Source organism: Zosterops lateralis (genome assembly GCF_965231275.1).
Source record: "Zosterops lateralis genome assembly, chromosome: 3".
Lineage (NCBI taxonomy): Eukaryota > Metazoa > Chordata > Aves > Passeriformes > Zosteropidae > Zosterops > Zosterops lateralis.
In genome coordinates, this window is record NC_139764.1 from 89,866,445 (window position 1) to 89,886,713 (window position 20,269).

At 37.8% G+C, this 20,269-nt stretch overlaps 1 protein-coding gene across 6 annotated transcripts in view; it reads right to left on the reverse strand.

The window, feature by feature from the left end:
* The window catches only part of MLIP (muscular LMNA interacting protein), a 105,796-nt gene that overhangs the window by 34,958 nt on the left and 50,569 nt on the right, over positions 1-20,269 (reverse strand). For 5 of the 6 annotated variants that reach the window (XM_083856636.1, XM_083856639.1, XM_083856635.1 and 2 more), the window contains exons 4-8: positions 15,202-16,830; positions 9,864-9,935; positions 1,435-1,500; positions 1,269-1,352; positions 1,116-1,175 (exon numbers count right to left, since the gene is read on the reverse strand). In XM_083856636.1, the coding sequence (XP_083712762.1) occupies positions 1,116-1,175; positions 1,269-1,352; positions 1,435-1,500; positions 9,864-9,935; positions 15,202-16,830 (1,911 nt within the window). The remainder of the gene's footprint in view (positions 1-1,115; positions 1,176-1,268; positions 1,353-1,434; positions 1,501-9,863; positions 9,936-15,201; positions 16,831-20,269) is intronic. The other variant, XM_083856640.1, reaches the window with a different exon arrangement.

Below are 20,269 nucleotides of genomic sequence, written 5' to 3' on the forward strand. Positions count from 1 at the left end.
CATGACTGCTAAAAGATGCCTTCCATTCTCAATTGTTCAAGGAAGTGGTTTTTGGATACTCTAACTAAGCTTGGTAGCAGCATTTTTACCATTCCAGATTCTTCAGGCGTTGGAAAACATACTTAGTAAGACTCTCTGCCCATCCTTCTCCTGCTATCACATTTCTGTCTTTCAGCCTCTTGGAGTCCAATCCACCACTGCATGCTGATTGACAGAAGTAATTTCAAAAACAAAAGTTAAATTTGAATTGTATAATCAATATAGCCACTGAGAAATGCTGGACCTGTGACCTATTCTTGCCTTGTGGACTGGACATTCAGCAGGATATTTTGAATGGATTAACTTTTTGATGAGTTCATCTGCCAGAAATTCCTTTCCTCCCATTTTTCGTTGGATTTCTGCCATTTTTACTTTGCTATGGCTACAGTGAGTAACTTAAATTTACCTGGAGCAAACTGAATACAAGACCTTCTTCCCTAGAGTAGCCATCCTTCTGAACCCAGAAGGCACATCAGTATAACTTAATGAAACCAGAAGTTTAGAAATAGAAAATTAATCCTTCCTCTCACTACCTGTTTCCTAGTTATCCAGGAGAAAGAGATATTGCAGGCATCCTCCTTCTGGGAGTGGTGAGACTTGAAATCAGAACTTCAGAGGAATCCAACTATTAATTTAATACTCTCATTATTTGAAAATAAATAATGAACTTGAAAAAAGCCCTATGTTCTGAAAGATGCTTCCAGCCATCAAAGCTAGAAACAGTGGTTGCTTTGTAATAAGGACATATGGGTGGAATGAAGTCTGGGAGGCCAGAGACCCTGCCATATGGTGTGAGAGATTTGTAGTCTCTAAAGCCTTAATACACTCTCTCTCTTTCATAATAAATCTCCTCCTGACTTCAGGAAAGCATCCTCCAGGAAAGACTGCACTGAATCCAGGGCTACAATTCAGTCTTTCCATGCTTTTTGACCACCAAACACTTCTGGTGTTGCATTTCTCAGCTGCAGCTTTGAGTTGCCATTGGTCTTACTGTTGCAGCAGTGTCTACTGATTTTGCCTGCCTTTATAATTGCTTGAAAACAACACTTGCTGTGGAGGAGGGCTTATTGACCTACCTTGCCAACATCTGACTCTGTGCTCATCTGCAGAAAACTTGGAGAAGACTCACACCGGCGCTGGAAAATTATTTTCAACAGAGAATGGACATATCAATGACAAGAGACAAAAGGAAAGGAAGAGAGTAAGTCCATTCCACACAGATAGGTTACCATAGTCAAGGGGTCCTGCAGGACTTGATCAATGACAGCACACAACTCTTCTGTTTGTTGTCTGAGCTGGGCAGGCGAGCACATCTGTAAAGGGAGGATGGACCACTCAGTTAAACTTTGCTTTTTGCTTGCAAATATAGATCTGAAAGCTAAATAACATTACTACCTCTGAATGAGTGTCCAAAGCAGTGCCTTCAGTCCCACTAGCAGGTTTGGTCGGCTCTTCTAATGCCTGCAATTCAAGAGGGATTGGTGTGACACTCACTGAGTTGAAAATTTTGAAAACCGAGCAAGCATACACATTTTCCAATACTCTGTTTCCAAAGGTGGCATTCTCTCTTTGACCATGAAAAAAAAAAATACAGGTTACCAAAACCTTATTCAGAATGTAGATACAGGTTTACAGAGAAGAGAGTATTCAAGTAGGGTGAATCATCTCCACTTCTGGAAAAGCAGAAACTACCAGTTCAAATTGTCTTCCGCTTCAACATGCCCCCTCCTTCACAGTAAATGTGACATGGTGAGTGTGCACTGTGTGCCACAGAGTTGTTGGGGGCTCCCTGCCAACAAACAGAGACCCCCACCTCTCAGCAGGTGAACAAGGCACGGACCCAAACACACAGAAGGCCCTTTCTTTTCCGTCAGTAGATATTTTCTGTAAAAAGTGTCTCCTATTTAAAGAGGATAATGATTTCACCTTTCAACAAAAATAGTGTTTTCCATGCTTGGGTTTCAGCTTGAAATCAGAAATGTATGAAGCAGCAAATTATGTTCTATACTCTATTTGTATAGAACAAATACAGGTATTTATTCACACTAATCAGTATGCAATCTCTCCAAAACAAAACACAAGCTTCTTGTGTTTGGCTATACCACCACTTTCCTACACCAGTACTTGAAGCAGGTTTGAGAATAGTGGAAATCAGTTTGCCGAACTCTTCACTTTATAAGGGTCACAAAACACCCTCAAAAGCCAAAATCCACTGCTCAGTTCCCTTTTCATCTTCATCCAGCATCTGTGAAGCACATTCTTCCTGCCATCACCCGCTTCTGCTTTGAAGTGATTTTCAAATAGACACCGTGCTGAGACCAAAAATTACTCTGGAAGCCTGCTGATGTGTCTGCTGAAGCTGATCTACAGGGAAGGGAACTGCAAGGTTTGTGGAGTTTTTTTGTTTAACACATTATGTTTTTGTAAGGTTTCATTTTGTTAATTTTGGAATTTTTTTAAGTATAAGAGGAAAAAAAGAGCAATCCAGTAAAGCCCATTTTCATGCATGTGGGATTCTGCATTAATGAACTGGTCCCACTGAAGTGGGTATGAGGGCTGCCAAATGCAGGAGACATATGTGGACCTGTGATGGAAATGTCAGAATCTTTAAAAAATAAAAACGAAAAGAAGCATACTTATTTCTGAGTTTACTTTGTTGAGTACATTTGATTTCTTTCCTTGTCCAGCTACTGGCAGCATATGTCTGTGTAAGTGAAAAGTTAATGACAGTTTACTTTTAGTATTATTATAATACCACCCACAAATGATCTACACAAAAGCACATTTATGGAACACCATGTCTTCTACTAAAATTAAAAGTAGTTGCTTTTTGAACATTTCTTCCTTCCTTTCTATCTCTTGACAAATGTGTTGGCCTTAGAGTAGTTGTAGTTCAAAACATAAAAGTGATTCACTTTGATATACAGAAATTAACTTAATCTTATCCTGAGACAGGACATGAAAAGATAAACAGTCATTCTCATCTCTAAAGTCTCATCATAGTCACCCAGCTAGAATTTCAAAAAGACAGACAGTTCTGTTGAAGAGGAGGGCTCAGCCAAAGAGAGTTCAGCACTGCACTCAAATTCAGTGCCTCTGGTTTAATAAGCAATAAAATTAAGTAAAAGAGTAATTTCAGTACCTATTTACATCAGAATTGACAAAGCAGCCTCATACAGAGGGATGATGAGTTTGAATGTGAGTTAGGAAAAAAGAACACTTTTAATCAACCATGGGTTTGGAATGGAGAAATTTCTAAGCTTCCCAAAATCCCCAAGAAACCACCAAGATAATAAATATAATAAATGGATTATTAAGAAAAAAACCTACATGTTTCTGTTTCATATTCACTTCACTAGAATAGTGGATGAACAAAATCAAGAGTAAGAAACAACTACCCTGAAAATTTGGGGGAATCTTTCCAGAGGAATTACAGCTATATCCAGAAGTCTCTGTTCAGAATCAAGACTGGCTAATCTAAGAATCTATCAGTTTCAGAAACTGAGTTCCCAAATATCTTTCCATTTCGGAGCCTTCAGTGACTAAGGAATTCAGGTGAGCACAGCACCAAGGTTTCTCCACAGTCCCTCTGAGATACAACCATCATGCACAAGCCACGCTATTAAAAGCTGCAGTGTTCTCTCTTTCTGTACCTTTGGGAAAAGAAAATTTTAATCTTCAAACCAATCAATTTAATTTCATTCACTCTTACACCTCTTAAATTCTTTTTCTTTCTTTCTTTCTTTTTCCTTTTTTTCACTTTTTCTTATTTCAACAGCTGAATTTTCCAAAGAAAGAGTAGAAACAAGAAACTACACTTTCTATAACTATCCCTATTACCTCTACAAAGGTAAATTATTCGGTTTAATCTGTTGTTAGCTTTTCAAAACACATCCCAACCTTTTTTCCAGCATGCCTTCTTTTTATTTTCACATCTCCACACAGGAAATTTGAGATAAATATGTAAAACTACTATTTTTTTTAAATTACCGGTGTTATCATGCAAAAATGTTATGATTAATTTTTATCCACATACGGCTGATTAGCACTATCAACAGTATTCAAGATTCACTTCCTAGGCTGATGGTCTAACAATATCAGAAGTGGAACATTCTTATTCAGACATTCACATTTTTGATTATATAAAAAACAACAGTTGCACTACAATATAAAAGATTATAATTTAGATAATGAAAATGTAAAGCAATTTAAATGAAACAACCAGTTGCTGAACCACTATTTTTTTTCCTTGAAAAGGGCAATTTTGGGGATGTGATGCATTTGTGCCATTGATATCACTGATGACTACAACCCTTCCCTCCTCTTTCTTCCTTTTTGATTGCTAAAACTCTATCAGAGCTGAAAGGATACCAGTAAATCACCCAAACACAATCTCCAGTATTTCAATAGAAGACCGAAAGGTCCAGGGAATATAAAGGAAATATAGAACACCATCTCATCCACAAATGGACTATATCAATAGAAAGAGAAAAAAATAATTTTGTGGCCTAGATCTGGCATAGCTTTCTTACTGTATTGTGAAAACTCTGGACTGAGCATAATTTTCCCATCATTATCTTTTCCTAAACCCTCAGCACATGCAAAAAAATCCCACTGTATAATGGAACTTCACATATCATTGATTCCTTTATCTTCTTTTTTGAAGATTCTGGGGGATTATACTGAAAATTTTACTGAAATTATACAGACTATTTTCTGTCCTATAAAATAATTAATATTGAAAACTGCAAGGCCTGTGAAAAATGAGCTCATAGGCTGCTCCTACATTGACACACTTGATTATTATTACAGACAAACTAGGTCTCTTATTTAGTCCTACAACTGCACAAATTATTGCCTTTCTTTCTTACCATGCAGTGTTTGTCTCTAGCCTTGAGAAACACTTTGATGTGAACACATAATCTGGATGCAAAAAATTCACCTAGTAAGAGCACACCAGATATATTTGGGGAAAAATTAAAATCTATTTTTATCAAAATATTCTCATCAAAGTCTTGTCTGAAATGCTTTCCAGGTCCAGAAAGTTCTGACAGGCCTGATAATAACCAATTGTCCAGCAGTTAGATCAATCATCTAACTGAGAGTGAGAAAAATTGGCTTCCAGGTTCCTATTGTATGATTTCAAGGAGCAACCTGTATCTGCATTTGCCATGATCAGTTCCTATAGCAATGGATTTTTGATAATACAATAACTAAGATTTTCCTAAAGGCAAGAATTTAATGTAGCTGAATGCTGTCATATTTCCTCAGTTACATTTCTTCCTTTTCATTAAAAAACAATACAACAACAACAAAAAAACACAACTAAACCTAAAACGCAACATACACTCTTTTTCCTTCTGCATGCAGAGAAAAATACTTTTTTCTATTTTTTCCTTCCACAAGGAAAATGTGCTCCACTGCCTACAGTCTGTTTTTGTAGGCAACGGAATACAATTACCAGGTCCTTGGAGTTTTCCAAGTGTAGCAAAACACGAAAAGACTGTTTTACTTTTTCTACATTTAGTTAGAATTTAAATTGTTGTCTGCTTGTAAGTAGTTGATAAATGCAATCCAGATGAGACAACATTTGCACCTCTTCCATCCATAGCCAGTCATACCTAGTGTTTTTCAGAAGACTTGGTAAGTGTGGGATCACCCTCAGCTGTGAAGCAGGTTTGTTTCCTGACACATTCCATCATCCTGGGTTGTAACATGTGTGCCACACTTCACCCCCAGTTCAGGTTGAGCGAAGTCTGGGCAGAATATTAGCAGCATCAAGTCTATATGTCCATGTTTCTTTTCCACTAAAGTGATGCTCAGACATGGGAAATTCACCCCAATCAGTACATAGAGGGGATATGTAGCTGGATAAACACAGCAAACCCATATTCCCCTGCATAGACCTTGCTGTAGACCAAAACCCACTAAATTGTTAAGAGAATCCTTTTTTGGTTTGTAAATCCAAAGTCTACAATTTTTGGATTACATCTCAAATAATCCTGAAGATGAAATTGTATTTGTTTTAAGAGACAATTTTCAAGCTCCTTGAAAGAAAGGAGTTCATAGGCTGCCCCTACACTGGCACATTTGCTTATTATTACAGATGAACACAGTCCTTTATCACTCTATGGCTGCACAAATTACTGCCTTTCTTAACATAACATATTTAAAATTACAAAATTTTCTGTACTCCTGGAACTAAACTCTTCATCTATCCATTTTGACTGAAAGACATTGTAGTAAATATTTGATAAATACAACCTCTAAATAACAGACACATTACTTTTTAAATAATACCCAGTTCAGAAAGGGAGTTTTGAATTAGACTGTGACCATATCCATGTAATTGTAGAACCTACACAAGAGTGAGTGTCTACAGAAGTGACTCACTGTTTCAGTGTTAATAAGGCCAGAAAAAATGACAGTGCTCACCTTAGTATGATGTCTTTAAACCACAGGTCTATTTGGAATATGAGGAGCCAGAGAATTTTCGTGTCTTGATATTTCAATTTTTGTGATAAAAAGCCTATTTCAGTCTCCAGCAATTTTGTCTAATGGTTAATTAACTCTGTCAAATTTTTGCCTTAAGCCTATATTGAACTTGTTCAGCTCCCTCTTCTGGCCAGTGGATCCTATCATCTGCTGAGCTGAAGAGTTCAGTATCACAGCCTGTGGACCTGCCTCAAAGCTGTGGATTTGTGTGGCTGTGATGGCGCTGCTGACTGACTCTGGTTATCATCAACTCATTACCAGCATTTCTGCCATCCTTGCTCAGGCACTGTGGAGCTGTGTGCTTGCTGGCGAGGACATTGTCCTGCCATCCTCGCTGCCATCTCAGCTCTCTACAGAGCAACCTCCTCTTGCTGCCCCCTGACAGAGCCTGACCATGCTGAGGGTAAGTCCCTTTAAAACAAGTTTTGTTCCTCTAGCTGTGAAGGTAGTTACAGCCCAACCTTCCTAGAGATATCCTGGATAGTGTGTTTTGTGAGCAGAGAACAGGTGATGTGAGAAACATCAGGTTCATGCAAACTCAAACAGCTGGGAAGTTTGTCACTGAGGAGATTTCATGAGGTTAGGCCACTTCTGGGTTTCTCAAAGTATACACACATATAACCAATCAGCCTTTTCTTCTCTACTAATGGGTTTGAGTAAGAGGATAAAAAGAACATGTTTTAAAAGAAACATTAAGGTGACGACAGCCTAATGGTTTCATAAGCAGAAGTTGGAAAATGCCAGTTTAAATTAAAGCATCTACACAAACATAAAAGAAAACTTGAAAAAGCAAGTTAGATGCCAAGAGAAAATTCAGAGGCAGAGAGATCATGGCACCTTACATACCACATTAGTGGCAGAGTTTTGTTATGGGACCTAAATAATACTTCAGATGACTTGTTACCAAGATCGCCCACAACACAACTCTGACTAATTTTATTTCTCATGACCACTTAAATAAAGTAATATAACTAACACAGCAGGACTAAGTTGGCTTCTGACAATGTGCATTTCTAATTTAATCGCAGAACAAAACACTTTTTTAGCACCTTAGGCTAAAAAATGTATCTAAAATTATGTTGTATCTCTAATCATATAATAATTATTTTAATGTTAATAAAACATCACTTATACAGTTATAATTTTTTGTCCTAAATCTCACTCTTTTTAATGCTGTGTTTAAAATGCTTTGCATAAAATAGGAACAACATAATTACTGCCGTTGAGCTAGAATGTATCATGAGTTCCCCACCCAACACTTTTGAGGAGAACACTTGGATATTAAGGCTTGGTAAAACGGAGCCTGAGTGTGCCATGTGACTACTTCATGCTTTCTCATAGGAGTGATATTCTAAACTCATCAGCTAACACAATGGGAATAGTTGAGGAGCACTACAATTAGCTGCTGCTGCAGATCAATAGGAGATTGTTATCCATAATTCCCAAGATGGGAGAAAGCCTGTACTCAGGCAATGCTGAAACATACACTTAGAAAGTTACTTAGACAAGAGTCTCTCCTGAAGGCAAATCCTATAGCAGAGAATTGATTTCTTGTTAGTACTACATGACTGCTTTCACTACTGAAGGATATACCAAGGCTGAGATTTTTCATAAATCAATGGATAACCAAGAATATCTAAATGCAGATTCTTTTGAGTAGTTACTTTTTCTACAAATGCTGGCCTTAGATTGCACAAATCAGTTTTATTTATTGGGGATAAGTAACATGCAGGTTGTGAGTCAATGCCTCAGAGAGAACCAGCAAGACCATCAAAACAAATTCATTTTCTTACAAAAAAATGCAGTCAGACAGCTGTCATAAACCCACTAGTTCACATCAGAGTGTGATCTTAGAGTGAGTACCCTGCTCAGAGTCACCTACCTGGCTTGGGTTGCAGAGTGCTGCAGTCTCAGAGTGCACAAACAGTGCCTTTCAGGTGAAGTCAACAATGAAGTGGTACTTCAGGAGTCCACCAAATTCTTCCACCCGCTAACAGGCTTTCTGCTCAAACAAAACCCTCCCAAAATACATTCTGTAGGGGTGTAGAATCTCCTGTATCAGCTATTTTCCTTTACAGAGCCGTTTCTATTGCACCACATTGCAAACTAAAGCAAACACAACCTTGATTAGTGCAGTCAAGATTTAAGTAAGGGAAGGATCAGGTTTTATGCAAAGGATTTAAAAAATCATTCAAGATTAAAAGAACATTGGAAAAGAAATAAATGTCTCTTTTTTTCTGAACAAGAATCTTATTTATAGCACTTAACTGATAATTACTAGATCATAATCAGTAATATTTCAAGGGAAAAAAAATCATCTTCAAATTTTGTACACAATTAAGTTCACCCTAACCAATAACTTGAGGCTTTTTAAACAATTAGTGAAATCAACTGAGCTATATATGTGAATATATATTCAGATATGTGATCAGGAATGCTTAAAAAAATTAATCAGAGGCTAAGTTCTTCAACTAGGTCTTGAATAGAAAGCTTTTTCTGATAAAGCTACAAACTGGATGTTAGCATGATTAAGCATGTCTTTAAACATGCAAGACACTTAGGTCATAGATCATCAGAGAAATTTTTTGTTAAACTTGAGCAAAAATAATTTGGGAAAAATATTTTTTAAATAAATATCCATGGGTATCTTGAACCCTTCATGTAAAGCTTAAATTTTCAATTGACTTTTCAAGTAGAATTGGCTAAATAAGACTATACAGCCCAGCCTTTGTTGACTGTGACTTTGATACTAAATCAATGCATTGAAGTCTTTGTTTGAGTCTCTCTGCCTGTCCTACAGAAAATGATTGTTACCACAAACTGCATACTAGGAATGCCCCACTAGCTATCTCTTACAGTGTTCAGGAAGAATGGAAGTCAACAGAGGTTAGAACAAAGGCCAGGATGTTTCTCACAGTTTAACAAGACAGCTGGTCAAAATTGCATATTTTGGGACATTAAATTTAGGGGTATAAGCACAGCTGCCCAATAATCATTAACCAATCTACTGATTGTCATGTCCCAGAAAAGCAGCGCTTCAGATACTTTCCAGTAACAAAACAGATTTTGAGATGTTGCTATAAAAGGCAATTCCTTTAGGACACTGGGATTTTTTCCCGTTATTATAGTAAATTGATTTTCAGAAATTCAGATTAGTGAAGTCTTTGATCTTCAGTAAAAGTCGTTGACCCTGCAAAATGTCTGGAATTATAACCCTGAATAGTTAGCTCCCAGAATTAACAATCTGCAGAAGTGTCAGAATTTCTACACGAAGTTGAATGGTCCCCAAATATACAACACAATGCTCGTGTCTTTGAGCAAACACTAACCTTCTGTTCCATAAGCAATGTGTTTGTAGGGATTGCTGCAAATGCCTTGTAGCTTGTCTTGATCTTGTACTGCTAAAAGGGTAAACCAGAAAGCAGGAAGAGAAGTAAAACAGGGTAGAATAGAGAGAGGGAAGAGAGGGGAAAGGTATGAAAGACATGAAAGACAATTACAATCACCTTGCAGACATGTTGGAACAAAACAATGCTTACGTATTTCCTAGAAAAACTATTTCTTAAAAAAATCTAGTGTTTCTGTTAAAGTTTTATGGTAATGTACATGTTTTGTTCTTAGGAATGAAGTAGGACAAAGCAAATTCCCTCTACCTTATAGCTTCCAAAGTTTAACCACTTTATGCTGACTACCACCCTTAAATGAGTATCAGGAGGGGCTGTAAGTTTTTTTCAAGTTTTCTTGTGATTTGATATGAAAACGCACAGCTACTTCTGCCAGTACATCCACATCAACAGCTGCTGCTGAGTGGTCTGATTCTGAACCATGAAATCAGAGGGATTTCTGTGATTGGCTCTCATGAGACTGATTATGATCCTTAAATGCTGAATTGCTGGTTTGAGTGGATAGATCATTTAAATCTTCATGCAGCTTTTCATCTCATGAATAAGTAACTCTACCACCAAAACAAAATAAGGATAGGAATTTTCACACTCTAACAAAGCTAACAGAACTGGCAATCCAAACCATACAAAATGTATCAATTCAGGTATGAAAGCTCTAGGATCAATCTTAAAAATTATTATTTTCAAATAATTTATATTTTAGACTATATTAGTTCACCCAGTTATTTTTAAATCTGTACAAACCATATTTTTATATTTTCTTTGCAAATATAGAGGCTGAATTCAGTAATTTTTAAAAGATTGATGAGATTCTTCTATACTTATAGGAGTTCAAGAGGTAGGATTCTTAATCACGTGACTGCTAGAATTATTATTATTAATATTATTAATAGATATTTGCTACATTGTTCCCTTTTAGACAACAATCTGACAAAAAACTATAGACTTTTTAGTTAGTGATTGATTATTTCTGTGACAGTCAGCCAGAAATAAAGTTATTTGTTAATCAGGTCAGGTTTTTTAATGTACCATTACCTACAACAGAAAATACTGGTGATTATGAGATAACAGTCTGAAACAGTACTTTGGGTCATTGTTTACTTTTTATTTTCTTTATATCTACTAAAGGTCTCAATGACAGCAGAGGGGACAAACTTTTAACACAGATAAGAAATTCATCCACACACCTGTCTTGAAATAGTGTAGGGCACAACCTTTTAATTCTTTCTATGCATAATATTGTTTGCTTTTGACTTCAATCATTCTTAGTTGGAAACTAGAGAATGAGTCATTCAAGAAGCCAGTAATCACAGTAATCATACTGAACGAACAGCTACACAAAGCAGATGAATGCAAATGCTGGAACTGAACTTTTTTTCTGTTTTTTGGTGGGTGGGCTTTAAAGGCTTTTCTACAGAATTAATTTCATCTCAAAGTAAGCAAATAGAAAGGTAAATTAAATCATCTTCCCAATGCACCATATTCTCTCCACTAGCTGTAATAGAATCACCTCAGTTGTGCTTGGAATTGTGACTTTCAAATGTCAAAAGTCATGTGAGTTGAATCCTGCCCTTTGAACATTCAGACAGCAACACTGCATAGCTCGATAGATATATTTTTGTATATACAAAAACTATATGCATAAGTTCAGTTATGCATAACTAAACTTGATGTTTAGTTATTTTAAACTAAAAATAAAATACCGATCACTGAGATGGAAGACTAAATTCCAAATATTAAAATAGGCATATTCACAAAATGTATCCTTGTTTGATTATAATTGATATCCAACTAAAATTGTATAATTGAACATGTGAAATACAATGTCTTCCATAGTGCAAAGGCTTTTACATATGATTAAAAGTGCATCCCATTTGAAAAGAGAACTGTAATCACTTTGAAGTTAGTTGTACTATTATATGAACTAAACAAAGACATAACAGACTGTTAAAATATAAAAGTTTCTATCTGCTTTCATGTGCTTCATCACTTCCAAATACTGTGAAAATAAAACCTGTGAGCAATGTGCTATTTTTGTAGGTCTGAGATGAGTGGAAAGTCTTTAATTCAGTTTCTCATCTATATGAATATGTTTCTTTACACATTATTTCATGTTTTTTAAAAATATTTTTTCAATGCCTAAATACAGTTAATAATCTGCTTCATAGGAATATAGCAGTAATTTTAAGCAGCCAAGGACAGTTAAGTCTGCTGGTCTGCACCACAGCAAAAAGCCAATAGGAAACCAATTCCAACTTCAGAGCTTGGGAAAATGTCAGTCTGGGGAATTTGGGGGAATATATCCTAGTTTTTTTGTTCAAATGAACACCTAAGACACCCATGGGGCACTGAAAAATGTGCTAGACATGTGCTATAAAGGCTTAAAATCAGTGACCAAGCATTGTAGCATAGAGCTCCTCATGAATAATTTTTCCTGCTATATGGTAGGTTTTGCAACTGTGCTGAGCTCCATGTTGCTAAAGTCATTTTGTTCCCCAACTGTTTTAAATAGATCTATATGCATTCCTGAGCTACATTCAAATAGGAAAAATCAAATAATATGGAAGAATGATACCCAATGAAACCACTACGAAGTTTTTTCAAACCAGAAAGCTAGAAGTTGCTATTCTAACAACTGTTCCTGCAGAATTTTTCTGTCCCTACTCTGTCTCAGTGTCCATTTTGCTATATTAGGTCCATGAGAACACTATTAAAGTATGTACAAAATCTAGGGAGAGGGCTTTTATTTCCTGTGGTCACCCAAAGTCAACACTTCACACTGATCTGTGGATTTATGTTTGTATTAACTTTGCAAAACATTCCCATTTTTAAATCATTAACAAGTACAAACCAAAACAAGTACAAAGGGAAAGTACATGCTTATATATACATATACAAACAGTTAAACAAATTAATAGGTTATCCTTTAATTTGCATTAATTGGTGCATTTCTGAATTTTGGTTTAATAGATGTTGGTTTAATGCGTGTCTTAATGCTGCTGCAATGACTGTTGAAGCAACATTAAGGTTGAAAAATTACACATGCCAAATTATACACACCAAAGGCAAGCACTTCTAGATGCTGTCTTTTTCCCCTCAACGTTCACTTAGCACATTCATACATGAAAACATTCTGTCATGCGTCAATGGTCGTCAGACGAAGCACTCTGCTCTTTTGTCTAGTTATAAAGGCTGATTAGTACTAAATAGGCCTAAATTCTGCTTGGGATATTGAAGTTGTCTCCTCAAATATTTTCTTTTTTTCCTCTGGAAATATATTGAAATTTGAGGCTGGAGTGCCACAGAATAGCCTGCTACCATTAACACATCAGCAAAGTTCATTGAGCTATACCATAATCTAGGGATGGAAATAAGTGAGAGCAGGAGGGGGGTCAAATGGACAGTATTATTAACAGTAGATGATGTCTCAGACTCACATTTTAAAGCCATGAGAAACCTTTCCTGCACTGAACACCCATCTGCACTAGATGTAGATACTTTAGGTCTTCCACATCTCCAGCTGAGTCAGCTTTGTCTACATGGTTAAAAATTAGACTGGACTAATGGTTTAAGTCTGTTATACTGTGGACACTCTCCCAGTCTCCATCGGATGGTGGGCAGTTTCAAAAGTGCCACCATATTGCATGATAAAGCAGAATTAATAGGAAAATGGACAGTAGGAAAGACAAGACTATAATAACCTCTGCAGATATAAACCCAGGCAATAGCTCTGCCACAGGCAGAGAATTTCCTTACTGCCAGAGACAACCTCACAGTGCTCAATGCACCAGCTAGCAGGAATTGCAACTGTTTTGCAATCTGCAGGCTTGGTCATGCATTACATCAACATTTTCTTGGAATTTCTACAATTTCAGCTCTCTTTTTGTTTCATTCATTAACTAATACTGACAGTGTGTAACGACACTATACAGCTCTGCTAGACACAATGCTTCCCCTTGACTTGTTTGGATTTTTAAAGAACCATTCATGACAATTGCTACTTTGGGCTGATTGTAACCTCTCATTTCCAATTAACATTTTTAAGCCACCCTGCCATGGCCAAGCTGCTAGGAGCAAAAGTGACACAACTTGATCCAGCAGACCAGGTTGTAATTTTGTGCTGTGAGCAAATAAATCAATAAACTATGATGGACTGTGTAATGGACAGAGCTCAGATATGAGTTAGAGGAAGGAAACACAGCACAAGAGAAGCACAGAGTGCAAAGATAAAAGAGGTTGGAAAGCCTCCTGCACTTCTGGTGCTTTCTGCAACTAGCTCCTCCTTTTTGCATAGCAGTTCTTCTTGTTTTCACCTACCTGCTGCATGTTTTTGGATATCCTTCCCTTCTCTGAGTTACACCTTTAAATCTGCAGTGTGACTGGTTCCCAAGCCCTCCTGCAGCAATTGTTATCATTGCTTATTCTCACTCTGCGATGTCTCTCTGGCTTTTGGGGGGATGACAAACAGCAGGAGCATGGCTGATCTGCCAGGTGTGAGACTTTTGTCTCACAGTCTCACTATTTGCAGTAGTTTGGGCTGTAGGAAGCTTGGCTTTTCTTTCCCCCTCATCCTCTGTCTAGCACAACAAGCTCAGAAGAGTACAAAAGAAAGGGAAGAAGCAGGAGACTGTCCTCATCTTCCCCTGCTGGCCATTGGCCACAACATCTCTGCTGAGGCTGAGCTCATTATCACCTCTGGGCTAGCCTCAGGGTGGGGAAAGCCTCTTTGGAAGTGAGAAGGACAGGTGGGATGGGATGCTTGGGAATAACTTATCAGTGGAACAGCTAATTCATATCAATTAGATTAAACTGCTTCTTGCTCAGCCCTGCACCTAAGATCACCACACCTCTATTACTTTCCCTGGGAACATATATGGGTTTACTTTAGAATGGGGTGAATAGAATATGCTTCATGGTCCATTTTTGATACAGGCAAGCTTCACATATACATGAACCAAATGTACATCAGAGCCACTGGACACAAATCCATCTTTAGTAGTAAATTATATTATTCAAGAATAAAGTATCTTCTTTTCTACGCTAAAGGATTCCTAAAACATCTTCTCCATAATACAGAACACAGTGCTCGCAATTTGAAAGGTAGGATTTCATTTTCATTATCATCACTGTTGATACAAAACCTGTTCCTTTTCCACATTTTTTTCCACATCCCATTTATTTTACTAGTATGCTGCAACATGGATGTGATTTTTTCCCTACAGGGACAAAGAACTATTATAAAGTAAGCATGCACCAAGAGTACCTTGGGTTTGATGTTTTCATGGTCAGGAGGCAGGGAAAAAGACTGTGGTGAAGTCAGCTCTCTGGGTCTTGATGGCAGTGTGCCTGGTGACTTGTCTGAGATGGGAGATCTGCACTTTAACACTGATGAGGTGGTAAAATGCTCAGGCCTCAGAGAGGAGGACTTAGACCTAAAATTTTCTTGCACCAATGAAGAATTAAATTGTAGTGGATGGAAATTAATATTACCAGTTCGTGGAACCAGTGGGGTAGAGTGAGGCCGTGGGAGAGACCACTGCTTTGAGATGGTAGAAGGGGTAGGAGAGGAGGTACTGATCTCCTGAACAGATGTTTGGGGTGTATCCAATTTAGATCTAGAAGGTGAGTGCAAAAGACTTGGGGTAGGAGATGAGTGTTTTTCTGTGGTGGGAGACAATGCACCACTAAGACTGGTAGAAGAAAGCAAAGGATATGACCGGCAAGTAAAGATGGGCGAGTAAGTGTGTACTCTCTGCGACTTCTGAGGTGCCCGGGACCTGGAGGCAGAATACCCCAGCCCTTCTGGAGAAAGAGAGGTGGGATATGCAAAGGAAGAGGGAGCTGGGGCACAAGGAGGAGGCAGTGAAGACTGCAAATCTGGAGAGGCAACTGATTTTCTGTGGGAAGAGACAGGGGATAACAAAGAATTTCGGCAATCTGGAGAAAGTGATTGAACAGGAGGGTGCTTTTTAGGAGAAACAGACCTCGCTCGAAGGGTGGGATGAGGCGTAGAAGGTAAAGGCAGATTCTGAGCCCATCCTGAAAGACAATAATCCTCTTTTCTGGGAGAATCTGGCCTTATAGGAGGGCTTGAAACAGATTTCTTGGGGGTTGGAGGAGTTGTTTTAAACTTTTGATCTATTGCAAGTGTTGAGGAACTAAGGGAGCTAGGGGAAAATGTGGGACAAGAAGCAGGAGAAAGTGGTCTCCGCTGAGAGGAGCTTGATCTCAAAATAGCAGTTAAGAGAGTCAGTCTGGTTGGCAGAGGGGATTTGACTCCTGACTTGGCTAAATTTCCTCTGGATAATGTTTGTGTGCAAGGCTCATTTATACTACATATGGTTGAAGAGGACCCATAAAGAGAGGGTGGAGACAAAGGTTTAGGGCTAGGAGATAATGAATGTGTTATTATATTTACAGGGAGAGGAGACAGAGCATTCAAACTTTTGGAAGAACTGGGGGATACAGACTGAGCTAAAGATCCTCGAATTTCAGTTGAACATGGAGGACTGGAGGAAAGACTTGGACTCCTTGCCAGAACAGAGGATGTGGTGAAGGCTCCCATTTTGCAAATACATCCAGGGTTATAGAGACTTGGTGTTTGTTGGTTATCAGACAATTGAGGAGTGGAGTACCAACTCTTTGATGCAGAAGAGAATATTTTAGACATTGAGGGAGGTGAACTATGGGAAGCAGACTGAAAGTAGAGAGATGAGTCTTGCTTAGAAAACCGAGTTGCTGACCGCCAGTTGTTACAGGAATCTTCCAGCGAAGAGACTTGATTCATGTTAGCCATGGTACCGCACACTACTTTCTGATTAATTGGAGAAATTAAGTGGACAGCAGGTGGTTTAGAGGAAAGATGATCAGAGGTGGAAAGAGTAGAAATTAACTGGAGAGAAAAAAAAAAAAAAAAAAAAGAAAAAGAAAAACAGAATTGTTAAAATAGTGGAACTTGTGGAACTTGTTAAACACCCCACATTTCAGTCCTGTGGTCATGCATATAGGGTTTCCATTAGTACTGCTGTGTGGGTTAAAAGTGTAGGGCTGTTTTAAGCTTGGACATAGAGCCTGATGGATAAAGTCCTCATGGGGAGGTGACTGAGGCAAACAAGATATGTGATACTTTGGCTTTATGACACCTCAGTTTTGTTGATATTAACAAGGTTCAAGGCTACAGTATTTTTCATTTTAGGTAAAACCCAAGACAGTAGTGCCATGAGTGTCTGCAATCATGTGATGCCATCCACATTATATAAACACAATGGAAGGTAAGAGAATTGCAATAGTGTCCCATCTCATTTTGCCAGTTCAGTGGAAAGCAGCCTTTCTAAAAATATGATTCAAGTCAAGTGCTCTTTTTCTCTTCCAGTAAACAACCCCTTCTGCAGCACTGTGATATCAGAATGAGAAATTTGCTTGGAACTACTTAAATCAGACATCCAGTCTGCTTTTCACTTCTCCTGCCATTCACAGAGCAGAGCATTTGACAGTTTGCAGGCATGTAAGAGTCCTTATCCCCTTCCCCACAGTCTTTTGATACAATAATAAAACAGTAATGAGCTCTTTCATGAGTGTCTCTATTCTAATTAGGATTTTTCAAAACTAATTAGAGCATACAAGTATATTATCAACCTGTTATACAGTTTCATGCTCCTAAAGAAAAAAATTCTCTCAAAATCTCCCAAGTTATTATAATGCTGAAATTAAAAACTGAGGTATACACAATATGAATAAAACATATCAGTATGAAATAGTGATTAAAGTCAACTGTAAAATCAAAAGGATACAAATCGTCGCCTAACATTTGACTGAACAATTTGAAAGCAGAGAAATTGACTCTACTTTCATCAAACTTGGTGAAAATATAAGAACACCTATTTAACTACTGTTAGCTATCCTGAAAATATTTTGCAGCTCTATAAAGAACAATTATACCATTCAGTTTCAACACATGACATGCTCATGGCTGTGGCTCAGCCTATGAATTATATTTTTAATACATATGTCGTACCCATAACAGAGAGGAATAATGCTGATGCTGATTATGATGATTATTATGTAATATAGTAGTGATATGTTGCAAAAATAATTAAGAACAAACCAGCTAATTTTCAAGTGAAAGCACATGCTTGAAGAAGCTGCAACAGAAGAGTAAGGCTTAAAAGCTTTCAAGGGCAAAACTAGGCCTAAATATAGGCTAAACATACACTTCAAAACCCTATTAGCCCTTATAACTTAAAATCGGTGAGCTCTTCCTGCTAAATGATACCATACAAATAGCAAGCCTTTTAAACCAAAGACACTTTAAGTATAAGGTAACTTCAGAAAAGTCAGGTCAATGCCTTGATTTATAGGAATAAACACAAAACATCCAAATGCCTTTACAACAACACTAAATTCCCCTTGTTTTAGACATATGTTGAAAGGTCCCATTTCAAAGTGGAAATTCAATGGATGTATACAGAGCAAACACTGGAATATAAAAATTAATGTTGTTTATATCATTGTATCTATATTCTATTGGACTGAGAAATTAGGACTCTTGCTGAAAATGCTGCTAATTAAGAAGAAGCCAAAATACTGGAAATTGAGAAAAATTTACCAGTATTTAATCATTATGAAAAAATATTATTTAATATGTCATGAAAGATAAAATTATTTAATGAGTTGAAAAGCAGTGTGGTAATAAATCTGATAATTTGGAGCAGCCTCCTGAATTTAATAATGAATTCTGGAAGTTAATCAACTATCCAGACGGAGCTGAGGTATGATATCTCTATATTTCTAAATAGAATAGATAAATTTCCCTTACAAAGACAACAGATTAAAAGAAAGTGAGGAACAAATATGAAACCTCATAAAAGCACAGGATTTGCACTGACTTCTAATTAATTAAAACTTAATAAGATTTATAAGCAGCTACAAAAATGTTCATGGTAATAGATGAAAAATATGCTCCTGCAAGTAAGATAAAGACATTTTTCAGTATTCTTCCAGTTTAAATGACACTGAACATTTATGTGCTGAGCTAATTGAGCCATAAATCAAGTCTTCAGAAATGGTTTTGCTATTGAAACACAGTATCAATAATCACATCTATAGGTTATCAACTTCTTATTTACAGGATCAGGAAATCATAATCAAAGGGTTGGAATTGACTTCCAGAGGTCATCTAGTCCAGCCTCCTATTCAAAGCAGGGCTCTTACTGGCAACAGTGACTCAGGTCAGCTGTGGCCCTGTCTCCTCAGTCTCCAGAGCTCTCATGGAGCTCCAGCACCCCCAGGCAGCCTGTGCCAGTGCTGCACCACCTCCCACTGAGGAAGCTGCTTCTGATGTCCCCATGGGATCCTACGCGGCCATTGCCGCCTCACCTGCCCCTGCAGGGAAGAGTTTGGCTCTGTCCTGTCTGTAACTGCCCTGCAAGTGGTTCTGGGCAGTTCCCAGATGCCTCCTTGGCTGTCTCTTGGTGGGAGTCAACAAAGCCAGCTCCTTCAGCCTCAGCTCATACATGCCCCAGACATATTTACACTTTTGTGCTAGTCTCTATTCCCTTCCTCGCATCTCTCTTGAATTTGAGGTTTGCTGGCCACCAAACTGAATGTGGCTTTACAGTTGCAGCCTCAACAATGCCAGGTGAGATATAATAACTACCTTCAGTCAGTGGATTTTTTTCCTGCTCAGTTTCTCTACTGGTTTAAAACCCTCCTGTAGGTGAATTGGATTAGTGCAGAAGAAGTGAGTATCCAAAGTAGATCTGTGATTTTTTTGGTCCGTGATTCAACTGCAAGCCTTTTTCTCTTTTCATGAGCATCTCGAGATATACAAGTCCCAAAAATGTATGAAGTTGAAATAGGTGGCAAGGTTACATTTAGCACAAAGGGATAAAGGCACTTGAAAAATATCTTGATGCCTTGTAGTAAATCATTCCAGAATTATCAAAGTGGACATAATACTAGTATTGAGCCTTGCCCAGGAGACCTTCAGCACATTTGAAATGGCAGAACTGAGCTGGACATAAGGCAAATGGTCATTCTGGTGAGGTCACATTGTTTTGGAAGGCCACAAAAGATGTGCTTAGCTATACCAGCAAGACCCTGAAAGATGTGCTGGTCAAACAGGAAAAGGGAAAGAGTGTGCAAACTGAGAGCCCAAAAGGCAGAAATCATGCCTGAGTGAATCACATCTTCAGTTTAGACCTGATCTTAGGCCTATTTAATCATGCCTTGATCTCAGTACAATCCACTGAGTACAATCCACCTCAGTACAATCCACAAACCACTGCTTATAGAAAGGAAAAAAATCAAAATAAATTACCTACAAGTACTGC